Source organism: Cryptotermes secundus, unplaced genomic scaffold (assembly GCF_002891405.2).
Source record: "Cryptotermes secundus unplaced genomic scaffold, Csec_1.0 scaffold644, whole genome shotgun sequence".
Taxonomy (NCBI): Eukaryota; Metazoa; Arthropoda; class Insecta; order Blattodea; family Kalotermitidae; genus Cryptotermes; species Cryptotermes secundus.
The window spans coordinates 624,516-637,758 of NW_019742971.1; the positions used below are offsets into that span (position 1 = coordinate 624,516).

Below are 13,243 nucleotides of genomic sequence, written 5' to 3' on the forward strand. Positions count from 1 at the left end.
TGGCTTGAAAAGCCATATACAAAAAAACAAACTCCGTGGTTCTAGTCCGCAAGCGAACTACACTGACTGAGCGACCGCTGCTCATCGGTGAAGTTAGTGCCAACTTTAGCGGACAGAAGGTGTTGTGTGGTCAGCGCAACGAATCCCCATGGCCGTTAATTTCTGTTTTCTAGACTGGAGCCCGTATTTCCTTGAAACAGATCCTCAACTATCCTCACAAGGCTGTAGTGGACCCCATTCCAGACCCACTACTTCTCAGAAAATTTGGTAGTGGCAGGAATCGAACCGGGACCTCTGGATCTGTAGGCAGGAACTCTGACCACTAGACCACAGAGGTGCTAGACACACTATGATCACCTGCAAGGGTGTGAAAATGTGCCATGCGGGTGGCTGGTACAATGTTCTTGACCATAAAATAAGCATTTGATCAGAATATGAAAACCGTGACAGATTTTTGAGAGGACATACAAATAGGCAAGTGTATTTTTTTTTTATTGCTAGTGAGGTGGGACTAAGTCCCTTGTACTGCGGCCACTTCTGGCCTATTGTATTAGCCCCAGATGATAGGTGAGGGTGATTGTGGAGCAATTGGTGGAATGAAGATTGGCAGGGGAAACTGAAGTACTTGGAGAAAAGCTGCCCCAGTGCCACTTTGTCCACCACAAATCCCACTTGGCCAGACCCAGGATCGAAACCGGGCCGCCGCGGTGGGAAGCCAGCAACTAACCTCTTGAGCTATGGCACAGCCCTAGGCAAGTGTAACTCAACCAAAAGCACGTGACTGTGTCATCTTCCATCCTAGTTTTGTATAGAACAAGAACAAACAAAGTTTACTTGAAAAGTGGGTCAAATGTAAGCTTTGTTTCTGACATGCTCTTAGTCTTTAGGGTCTTGTGAAGACTGTCACAAAGGAGATCCATTTTCAAGAATGCCAGTTTGTACAACAGTTATGGTGAAAACAAGTTTCAACACAGGTTTCCTTGGGATAACTCCAATTTCTGTCTGCCCACTGATTACACACTGTAACCATTAAACTGAGTCTTATAATCAATTGAATCAGTGTTTCTACACATACTGCAACCAATCTGTATTAATTATGTACATTGCATTTCAAGATATTAGATACCTTTAACAAATTCTATATATGGCACAACGCCCATCACACGAAGTTCTGAGAGCTCATGGCGCAGCTGTCCAGCAGATTTTTTCAGAATTTTCTCTACATCTTCATCATTTTCTGTTCCTCTGGCTAACCAGAATACATTCACTTTGTTAAAATCTGGCGCCACTTTAACCTAGCAATGAATGTAATGCAATTAAAAACAAAAACATATTATAAAATGAATCAATATAACGTAATAACTTCAATATATAGTCACAGTTCATACTCTAGATATTTCTATTCCTCTGCCAAGTATTTCGCTTGCAACTTCACCTGACGCCATCATATCTGTGATATGTCTCATGAAAAGTTTGTTAAGAACGGCGGTTCTTCGAAAGTTGTGATCCGGTTTGGGAGCAGCCATTTTTGGTACTGGAGGAATGTCACCTGTGCCTTCATATTTGTACCATGGTGTCCTTTAATATGCAAAATACAACTGTAAGTCAGACCAATAAATGTATTCACAGCATATTTTGTGGGAAAACCTAACCAAAACGATTGCAGAATTTTGCTGTGCCCTTAACGAAACACTAAACTAAACCAAACCAAACATAACCTATCTGATAATCATGGACACGACCCATTAAATAATTTTTAAGTATTTTGGTAAAATGTACTATTTAATGTGTTATTAATGATGCTTCACAAACAGTACAGCTTATGGAGCTTACACTGAATAATGCATTTTCATTTGGATTATATGCATTCCACTGAATCTAGCTACTTAGGTTGTGGGAATTCTTTTAAGCATACACATCAGTTAAAATATGAAATGAGAGAACTATTGAAAACAAAATTAAGTCAGTGTACAAGATAAAAACATGGTACACACTTCCCTGTCCTTTTATTTCCCAACATTTTGTGCATAACTCGCGCTTCCCTCAGCAGGTATTTGTTGAAATTTCTGTGAAGACAACTGATATTTCGAGAGTGCAAGAAATTAATACAGTGCTTCGTTTCCAACGAAACCCTCAAAATATTTGCAACACTCATAATTAAGGCCATTTTGAAACGTGACGCGTGAATATTGTTCTTGTATGTATCACACATCCAATTCACATTTCACACAACCTCCATCACCTTTATTTCGAAATGAGCTCCTCAATTGTTTCGGTTTCCAAACAACGGCAACATCAAATTTCTCTCTGTAATGGTAGCCAACCATACCATATTTATATTCGAAGTAATTATTCTCATGATGAAATCAAACAATAATTTTTTTTTTATAAAATCTTAGTATGTTTCTAGGAGGTATAGAAAGAGTATTATTCCACAGTACATACTCAGTTCCAACATTACATCAGTATGCATTTGACTCAATCGAGTTGACTTCCCGCGAAAAGTAGTTCGTTCGTGATTTGGCGCGTAAATTATACAGTCGGAATTATTCGTTAATGCAAATTAAATGTTGTTCTGCTAAATTTGGTGTAGTTTTGTGAAATCTTAAGTGACTTTAAAAGAAACAGTTCTTCGCGACAAGACTTAATATGAAGTAGAATATTTACAAGTGCTTTCAGTTTGGCGCGTTTTTTGTCGCGAATGAAAGTGTTATGTTCGTTAAGTTTATTTGCGTTACGTCGGTTCTTATAGTAATATGAGGAAATTTTCGAATTATATCAGTCGGTTATCAGTTTTCATAAGTAATTATGGATATATCTTTCCTTTCGTTGTATATTTTCAGTGGACTTCATTTCGTATAAAGTAGTGATAAGGCCTTATTTCCCGCCACTTGGGTCTTACTGGTGTATGCTTGGTTGGTGTAGGTTGGGAGCAGAGTGAGGTTCTTGTTAAGGTTTGAAGTTTTCCATAATCATGTTACTAGATAATGCAGACGAAAATGTATTTGAACGACATCAAGAGTTGTGTGTAAATTTAAATATGGATAAAGACGCAGCTGAGGAAGCATGGAGAAATTATGAAACGATACGACAAAATTATACCTTGGAGGTAAGTATAAGTAGTACGTCTAACGCAGCAGATTTTATTATTTTGTAATATAGAACAAATATAATTATCCATTTGTAATTATGAAGTTTATTGCTAACATAAAGAATAGTCCGTAGCTCACTGTGACGGAGAATTGCCAGTAACGTAGAAATGGAATGTTTGTGCAGTCGATCGAATTAAGTGAAATTATTCATACCTTTGCGTTACACGTAATAAAAATTATTTTTCTGTTGTGAAAGATTAAGGGGATGAATGTTTTTTACTAAGTAATGTAGAAAATTCATAATCAGAATTTGGTTTAATGTTCGTGATATTTAAAGGATTTACATTCAGTGGGCAGAATGAACATATCGCACCCTTCGTTTTGAATGTGATATCTGTCGTTTGTGTTGAAGGGAGAATATTACGTTTAACGTCATGTAGAAATAGTTTGATTATTCTCTATAATTTCGTAATGTATGTGTTTGACCCTTTTCTCGGATGGGATAGTGACATGTTTTCACCCCTCTTACGATTGTGTTAAATCAGATGTTTCAGCATTTTATATTTATTGTTTGCTGTGCTGTAAATATCCCTAGTTGAGATGCAGGAAGCATCTGTAAAATTTCATAGTCATGGCTGTGAGAAATTGAAATATCACTTTTCATTCCCACTTAGTAACTGAGAGCCTTCAATTTTAAGTAGGGTAACAAAACTTCACTGTGTAGTTTATGATACACTTACATCATTGCAGAACTGTTTGATATGGCATTTGGTTATATCCTTCCAATACTGTTCTCCTGGGTGATGACTGATAATTGTGTAGTTTGGTATATTAAATTAAATTTATGAGATCCATGGCCCTTCGGCATGCAGAAACAAGATGCTGAAGAGACACAAGTGGAGGAGTGAGGGAGGCTGACAGGACAAGAACTGTTCTGCTAGCTTTATCTCTCATTCACCCCTCATGCATGTAACCAAAATAACTGAATATGTGTAAGGGTGGGTAATATTTTGGAGCTATGTACTGTCTTTCTCTTCAGGAGGGTGCAGGTTACTCCAAAGTGTTTGTGCCAACCTATATATTCGTATCATTGTGTTGAGACTGCATAGTGTAGAAAGTAGGATTATCTTCTATTTATATTTCTAAAAATGGATGCTTTTCTCTTGGTTCCTTTCAGATTTCTTTCCACCTTTAGAAGTGTTGACCTAGTAGTATATCTAAGTGGGTCACAGATGCCATCAGCACATTTCTTATCAGTTTTCGTCTCAAATTGTCCCCATGCACGGTATACTTCATGAGCCTCATAATATTATTGTAAAACACAAACCTTAGTAAAGAAGTATCGCATACTGTTGAATGAACAAAAATATGAATACTAACCAACCATTGTGCCCATCATTCTGTATTTAAATCTTGGGTAACATAAGATGAGACTGATTGAAGGTTAACTTGAAGGTGCAATTACAGATGCATGCACTGAACCCTTTTGATTTTTTTTATTTCTTGGCATGAGGCTGTAGTGTCACTTGGCCCTTGTCACATGAAGCCTTGTATCTCATTGCAGTATTCATAGAAACAGAGTAGACGCTTAATGCAGCAGTCTGGTTTCTTTACATTTATTTGTTTTTAATTTCAGGTGCGATTAGTTCAAATTAGTCTAGTTTTGACCTAGTCTGTGTTTGCTAGTAATTTTAAGTTCATCTGAGGACAGCTTTTATGTGTGTGATGTGTTGGGCTACATAATTAATTCCTCATATTCAAACATTTTGTTACCATGATAAGGGTAACCACTCCACATGCCAGAATGTCAATATGTGTCCTCAAATAAGAGCTGGAATGCTTATAGATGGCCTGCCTAGAGAGGGATTACACTTTTTATTTCTTCCAGCATCAAAATGTAATATGATACAAGTATTGAAGGCCTTTTTACTAACTGGTATGTTTAGTATGTATACTAAAGTTTTTATCCAGCTTCTGGAATTTGGACATTGGAGAAGTGGAATACATGGTAGGTGATAGGGACACCCATAGGAAGTGTGGTCTGTATTTTAAGAGCAACTAATGCAGTGGGCAACCTTTACAGCCCTAGCCAGTTAGGGAGAAAAAGTTGGGACTTGGGCAGGAATCTGAAAGGTGAAGGTATATACTAGAAACCGTACAATAATGCTCATAGCAACAAGAGGAATGTTGCAGTGACCGAAAACTAGAATCACAATGATTGTAGAAAAGTCTTTATTGTAGCACGGAGCTTTGTTGTTTGCAGACAGGAAGAGACATAATCACATAGTTAATCTGCCTTTAGTCTCCATATTGGTGACACATCTTTTGAATATATCATGTGGAATACAAGTTTCCCTGAAGTGGGCAGTGAATGGTGCATTACATGCCTTCAGAATAGTCATGCCACATCGGTATGGCATGAAGAGAAGTAAAGGGTGCAGTTATCTGGGATATGGTGCCATATAGTTTGATAGATAGGTACCATATATTTGAGGAACATGCCTCTGCCAAGAAGATAGAAGTTCTGTGCTGCAGATGGCAGTAGCAGTTCCCCTGAAATGTTGGTATGTATCTACGAAACCACATGGTGTTGTTCCCAAAAGTCCATAATCTTTATACCCACTACCATCCGAACCTCTGGCCGTACATAAAGTATGGTCTGATTCTGAATTTTTGTGGGTCAGTAGCCCTGCAATTGAATGCTCAGACTGGACTGTCCATAAAGTCTTATTCCCTTTCATATGCGAAGGCATGAAACATTCCATTTGGTAGTATGTGACCTGTCATTAATCCAATTGAATTTAGATGCAGTCCTGCTTTGTGCTGGTAGATGCTAGGTTTATTCTTTCCAATGGCACTGAGTTGCCCTGTTACAGAAATCAGAGCCATATTGCCTTTCACAGCTACCCAATCATCAGCTAGCCATTGCCCATAAAGGCTGTTCAGAAATGCTACCCTTGCGATACACGGTGGTTCTTTTGTTCACCTATTTTGATTAAGCCCCCCTCTATAACACTGCAGTGTTCATATTTACAATAAATGTTGAATGTATCCTCTTCTTACACAGCACAGAATCACTTCTCTACTGTGCTTATCTCAGCAAAACAGTCAGCTTTGTTAGGTTTGAAATGCATACTTCTTTATTTTGTCACACAGGGTTCCTCTAAAGTTTTAGGGTTGATTGCAAACCATTTGTTGATAAATGTTGCAGGGTGACCAGCTGCACTGGCTGGGCTGTGCTCTGTATGTGGCATGCCGCAGATCATCCACACCGACAGTGGCAATGTCGGGTAGGATGGTAGAGGGGAACTGCGTCAGCCTCACTCGACTACTCAGACTCTGCAATCTAAGGTAAATTCACAACAAAGAATCTGTGAGCAGTTCATCCAAGACGTTAATGATTGATCAACAAGATGAGGGTACCAGATATTTACTTGTTTGTGTAAATATTAAAAAATACAGTGGTTAATTATACCTGTTTCATTCAGATACAAATGTTAGTTTTTCACCCTAATAAGGAGCATGAATGAGGGTGTCTGAGAACAGGTGCTGAAGAAATATTCGAGCTGAAGAGGGAGGAATTAATAGGAGGCTGGAAAAAATTGAGGACCTGTTGGATATGTACTCTTCACCAAATGTTATTAGGGCAATCAAATCATGGAGGATGAAATGAGTCTGGCAGGTATCACACATGAGAAAGATGAAAAATTCAAACAATTTGTATTAGAAAAACCTAAAGGGAACAGACACTTTGGGAACCAAGGTCGCAAGTGGTAGGAAAAGTAGTGTATGGAAATGTATACTGGATTTTTCTGATGTCGAGGAGGATCCGGTAGGTGGTTTTAGTGAACATTGTTGTAAAACTTCACATACCATAAAATTCTGCAAATTCCTTGTCTAGTTAAGTTAGCTACTGTTATATACACTTATGCCCAGAAGTTTATCAAGTAAACAGTGTTTATAATACTAGGAATTGTGTTCTAGCTTGATGCAGTTCTTCAGCAAGAGCAAGAATTGGGCGGATATGGCAAATATGCCACCAGAGTTCCGCAGAAAAATTGAGAGGCTGGAGCGAAATTTTGCTGTTTCGAATATCACATTCAAAAAGTATCAGCCAATATTTGTTGATATGTTTCGCAACCCTGTTGATGACCAGCAGCGTCAATCACGATCCAAGAAACAGCGGTCAGTATCCAGTAGTTGGACATTTTTCTCTTTTTTTGTAAAGAAAAATGTTTTGGAAGTTGACTCCTTTGGGGATGAAAAATCAGACCTGTGTTGGAACCAGTTGGTGGGCCATAGTATGTACCAGCTGTTTGTGTGAGTCTGTATAATGAGGGGCTTTGGGCTGGAGGGTCAGGGTTCAGTTCCCAGCAAGGGAAAGGTTTTTGTGTTCTTCACAGTGTCCAGAGTGGCTCTGGAGCCCACCCAGCCTCCTATCCAGTGACTACCAGAGGTTCTTTCCCAAAGGGTAAAGTGGCTGGGGTTCAAAGCTGACCACTCACCTCCACATAATGCTGATGCCAAGAGTAGCGGAACTATACTTCCACCCCTGCTCTACATATGTCTTCATGGCTTGGGACTTAATTAATTAAGCACATGCACAACTTTATCTTGCTTTTACAGACCGTTCTCTTTATATAAGCATTCTTCCTGTTTTCCCAGCTTTCATAGTGCTGATCAGAATGTGAACATTTCTGTTAGCAGAAATGTGCTCTGTACTTCAGCCAAAGTGTTCGACTTCTGCTGGACGTTGTTTGTGTGCGTGAAGGGCAAGTTTCCTGATGTCAGTAATGATCTAGTCAGCTCGTATCACCTGCTGCTGGCTTGCTGTGACCTGATGTTTGCCAATGCTCTCCTTGCTAATCGACAGGACATCCTTAACCCAGATTTTCCTGGTAAGAGGAATTGGACATAATCTTCAATGTGTCAAGCACATATCATAGTTCTTTTATGCAACATTTCAAGCTTTAGTATACTATGATGTGTATGTATTGACCGTCTTCTGGTGCACACAATCTCACTTGTCACTTCACTGCATGTTTCGGCATCACTGTGCCTTCCTCAGGTGTGTTATTTACATTAAATTATTGCACTGCTCGCCATCATGTATCATTTATAAAATGATTTAAAATGTATATTCATCATGTACTATAATAAAATTTATGTATTAAAATTAAAATATTAAAAAATGTTAGTATACTACATGAAACCTATTGCTTGAAGCGAAGACCGCTTCCATACCATTCTTGGTGTGATCAGACTTCTGGTGAAAGTTTCATGAAGACCATCCCACACATAGACCCAGGTATGGAGTTTCTGTAGCACACACTTGCCTGATTAAGACCAAATTTATTTTCCAAAAGTGGTTATGTATATGTTTTTCTTTCATTTTCTGAAAGTGGAGATAATGCAATATGGAGTAATGAGGGTGTTTGAGAACATGGTGTGGACTGGAATGTTTGGTTCTGAGAAGAAGTAAGAGAAGGTTGCAGAAAGTTGTGTTTCAGGAGCTTCATAATTTGCACGCATCAGAACATGTACATACATGTACATTGTATTCCAGAGTGCTCCATGTTTTCAGTGGTGTTTTGATACATTGTTGTGTCCTTAATCTTTGTAGGGCTTCCCTCAAACTTCCGGGACCAAGACTACGTTCCTCCTTCTGAGGCACCCTGTATCATACACCACCTTTGTGAGAAGTATGGAGGAGCAGCAGTAGAGGCAAAGGGCATTAAAGAGTATACTTGGAAGATTCACATTAGGAGACTATTTGACACAGGTGTAAGTATATTTATATTGCAGCTTAATGTTCTGTGATTCATAAAGTTGGTGCGTATTGCTATATTGTAGAGGCTGAGGTTTAAATGTTGAGTAATTATTATCAGATATAGTCCAGAGGCATCTGATTCCTGAGAACATTGCATATTGGCAAGAAAGTGAGTGAAATATACAGCAGTGTCATACATATATTTTCCTTCAGTGATCATGGTTTCAGTAAGTATTGATAGCAGACTTGTTCTGTTTCATAATATGACAATCCAAAGATTGTGCTTTTTTACATTGATTTATTTGCTTCACCAGAGAAGTAGTGCTTCGTGTATGTAATACAATGAAGGAAAGCCTAGTTAAAACCAGAGCATCTTTTTTGCATGTAGTATATTACTGTCATTTTCATTTGCTCATAAGTGCATATTTGTTGCAAGGATACAGTCATGTTCATAAGCAGGTACATTTCCAGCTTTTAGTATGTTCCATATAACCCATTTTTATGCAGGTTTTGAAGGGTAATGCTTCCAAATTATGTGGCATCTTGGACCAGGGCTGCTTCGACTACAGTTACAATGCTGTCAGCAAGGCGTATGAGGAATATGTTTTGAGCGAAGGAGATTTTGATGAGAGAATATTTTTAGGTAAGAGACTCACTATTTAGACAATGGCATGGTGTGTGATGCCTCCCAACATGTTCATTACCATTACTGTTAGGCTGTATTGCCTTACTAAGGTAACTTTTTTAAGTGTAATAATGTGAAGTCATTGAAACGCAATTTGTTCATTACTAGGTTCATTATTCACTTATATTCCTTTATGATTCCATGTCTTTATAAAAAGAAAGCCATGGTTATTTATTGAAGCAGCAGTTTGTAACTCTGATATTCTTCAAGAGATTTCAATTTGTCTCAAAAATGTGATGCTTGTGTTAAGTGAAGATTGATAGTTGGCTCTTTTAAATTCTCAGAATGTTGCTGCATTCATGAGCCATATAATGAGTGAATGTATAGAAATATTGGGTAATACTAGTACTTTTGCTGGAGTAACTGAACACATGTTGTCCTGCACTATGTTCAGTGAATGTGTTAGTCTGTTGTATGGATTTGTGGCATGTTGCATGGGAGCTAGATAGCAATTGTGTGAAATGCATTATATTCATAGCCTTGACTGTGTGTCTTTTCCATGTTGAAGTCTATAAAGCTTCGTTCAGTATTTGTAGATTAGGTGGAAAGGCTTTAGAAGAAAGGGAATGGTAACATACTCTCCTATATCTATATGTGGTATGACTGTTAAATGCATTCCATTATATGGAATTAACGTGATTTGATGGACATTGACCCAGCTGAAGGTTTCTGTCTTCTGGGGTATAATGCCATGCAGTCCATTGAAACTTGACTAACTTTCTGGAGGTGACACTTCTAACACAGTTGTGTCTGCATGTTTTTGGAATTGTCACTACTACTTTCAGAAGTGTAATGGTGTAAATATTGGATAAAATACTGTCTTATGAGTGTTGTAATCATGCCACTCAAGTTTCATAATTTTTCTATTACATTCCTGGTGTCAATAAGACAGGGTCTTTGTATCTTTTATGCTATTTCTGTTATAATTGATGGTTACAAACAAATCAGCTCTTATACAGAAATTTTCTTGAGACTAATATGCAGTTACCTGAAGTTCTAGAAAAAAAATGAGAGTAGAAGATATTTATTTTTTATTGTTGATTCTGTAAAAAATTGCATGAAGGTTTCTGCATATGTTTGAGTAAAGGATATTGATATGGAATCCCATGTCAACAATAGAGGCATTTACAACAGCACAATGTTTTTCAAACTGCTGTTACCTAGTTCAGCCCAGACTTTAGCATTGTTTATTGCCCTATTTGTATTCCAGAACACCGTACTTTAACGGCTTTCAATGGCAACTTACGCATCTAATTGATATTTTTAGTTTCTGTAAAGAACAATTTTCAGCCTTAAACAGTTATTGCTGTTTTTATGTACGTAACTGGCATTGTTAATCGTAGAACCATCTCATCAGATTTGGTGCAATAGATGGAGTTCTGATTTGAGGTTCTGATGGCGCTGAGTTTCAAGATTAGTCAGGTGGTAGACTCTGTGTACTTTGGTAAATGAAAGGCAAGCTTTCAGAGGAATTGCAGCCTCTATCTTCAGGGTAGAAGTGTATTTTTTTTATTGCTAGTGGAGTGGGACTAAGTCCCTTGTGCTGCGGCCCCTTCTGGCCCATTGTACCAGCCCCAAATGATAGGTGAGGGTGATGGTGGAGCAATTTGTGGAATGAAGATTGGCAGGGGAAACTGAAGTACTTGGAGAAAAACTGCCCCAGTGCCACTTAGTCCACCACAAATCCCACTTGACCAGACCCGGGATTGAACCCAGGCCGCTGCGGTGGGGAGCCAACGACTGACCGTTCGAGCTATAGCATGGCCTGGGGTAGAAGTGTAAGTTATATGGGAAGAAAAACATACTGGAAGGGGAGTATGGATCGGGGCTTGCCTGAAGATGACCATAGAAGCGTGTTTACCGTGCCATTGAATAGCACCATTTGTTCTCTCATCGTTTGTTTCACATTCTTTGCTCAGTGGGCTGTGTCTATGCCATAGTATTCTTGAAGTGCTTGATTTTGATAGTTTTGCTGTTGCCAAGTGTAGATCTTGTTTCAGCATACTGTGCATTTGCATATTAGTATTATCTTTTAGGAAAGGACACCGTGTAGTTCGGTAGGATGCAGCAGGCTCCTCTCTAACATTATTAACATTTTGCCAGACTACACAGCATCACATGCTGGAAAACAGTAATCTTTATCATGTTCTGTGTACTGTATTTCCATGTCTTGGTGTCTTTGTATTCTGTCACCTTCCATTCATGCACCAAACAGAACCACCTGTGACCTGTTAGGTACTGGATAAGAAAGGCTCAGTTCTTGGCAGGATCAAGGATTTTTCATTTTGCCAGTGTGCTGAAACTGGCTCTGGCATCCCCCCAGCCTCCTCGCCAATGCATAAGAGAAACTCTTCTCCGTGGGAAGCATGAAATTGCCCACTTATATATCAAGTGCCAGGGTTAAGACTGGAGCTTTACCTCTGTTCCCCCATACTTCTTTATGGTGTGGTGCATGAGTGCAACAATGATGTTTTACTTTAATCACCGTAATTCTCCTTAGTTCACAGCTGTGTTTTCACCCGTTAGGAAGTTATTTGACCGTCCTAACTTATTTCACGCATTTGTAATCCTTTATTGCATGACAAAATCTTCCACCAATGATTCTTTTGTTTATTCTTCTGTGAGGATGCAACGTATCATTGGCAGTAAGTAAACACAGTAGCTGGAATAGTTCTAGTCCATATTTTCAGTAACTCCATTAGCATTGTCTAGAATTGATATGCTGTGAATGCGCAGTGGTGGAGGGTTCTTATATAGAAATATTATGATACTGAAATGAGATGAAAAATGGATTACTTGAAGCGGGTAAAGATCTCAAGTATAAAATGTTTTGCTTTAATCAACATGGCAGTTGCATATGTGTACGTGTGTGTGAGAGAGAATCATGTGGTTCTTTTCCGTACTTATTATTAGACATGTCACCAAACAACTGCTGCTCAGATATATTCATAAGTAAGAGAATATACAGGTACATTAATTTAAAATGCAAACTGCTTAGCAAGTTGGTGTACGACTTGCGTTCAAGAGGTGTTCCAGATCTCAGCCAGGACACCAGCTATCTTGGCATTTTGTTGTTTTCCTCAGTCCCTCCAGGGAAATGCTGGGATAGTACATACATTAGACCATGACCACATCTAAATTCTTCTGAATTCATCATTTATCTCCTCTGCTATCATTCAGTGCTGTGTTGTCTAGATACTGAGAATGCTGTAAAATAGCCCAGAATGAGCAGGTATGCCAACTGCTACATCACAGTGCCAATATTAATTTCATTACAAATTACCCACGAAAACCAAAACACAAAAATTTGCAGAAATAAAAGTATAACAGCATTAGTTGTGTAGTTACAGGTCCAGTAATAGGTACAGAAGTTACACTGTTCAAGGCGTAAGTGTGACGCGTTTAATATTTTGTACTCCTTTGTTTGCTGCTATTAGGATTTCATATGTAGTACTTTGATCTGTGCCTTTACAGATCACTTATTTTTATCCACTTCAAAGCAAGATAGATTTGGACCTAAGATTCATCTCTCCTATTACAGCTTGATATGCACAGCCGAATTTCATCCAAAAGTAGTGTTGAAAGGGTTGGTCATGGGAAGTTTTTGTTTTGTTGTCAACTTTTTCAGTATCTCTTTTCATTTGTTTGATAGCAGCTTCTCTTGTCTTCTCTTAGAAGTTGGTTGTAAACCTTGCG

At 38.5% G+C, this 13,243-nt stretch overlaps 2 protein-coding genes across 5 annotated transcripts in view; one reads left to right on the plus strand and one right to left on the minus strand.

The window, feature by feature from the left end:
• LOC111873623 overlaps window positions 1–2,249 on the minus strand; it is a 6,018-nt gene extending 3,769 nt beyond the window's left edge. Inside the window, exons 1-3 of one of the 2 annotated variants that reach the window (XM_023868500.2) lie at window positions 1,995–2,249; window positions 1,389–1,578; window positions 1,127–1,295 (exon numbers count right to left, since the gene is read on the minus strand). In XM_023868500.2, coding sequence (XP_023724268.1) covers window positions 1,127–1,295; window positions 1,389–1,578; window positions 1,995–2,212 — 577 coding nt within the window. In that variant the 5' untranslated portion in view covers window positions 2,213–2,249. The other variant, XM_023868501.1, reaches the window with a different exon arrangement.
• A 561-nt stretch (window positions 2,250–2,810) lies between these two features.
• LOC111873618 (retinoblastoma-like protein 1) overlaps window positions 2,811–13,243 on the plus strand; it is a 37,965-nt gene continuing 27,532 nt past the window's right edge. For 2 of the 3 annotated variants that reach the window (XM_023868485.2, XM_023868487.2), the window contains exons 1-6: window positions 2,811–3,109; window positions 6,304–6,443; window positions 7,077–7,277; window positions 7,800–7,990; window positions 8,716–8,876; window positions 9,370–9,505. In XM_023868485.2, the coding sequence (XP_023724253.1) occupies window positions 2,975–3,109; window positions 6,304–6,443; window positions 7,077–7,277; window positions 7,800–7,990; window positions 8,716–8,876; window positions 9,370–9,505 (964 nt within the window). In that variant the 5' untranslated portion in view covers window positions 2,811–2,974. The remainder of the gene's footprint in view (window positions 3,110–6,303; window positions 6,444–7,076; window positions 7,278–7,799; window positions 7,991–8,715; window positions 8,877–9,369; window positions 9,506–13,243) is intronic. The other variant, XM_023868488.2, reaches the window with a different exon arrangement.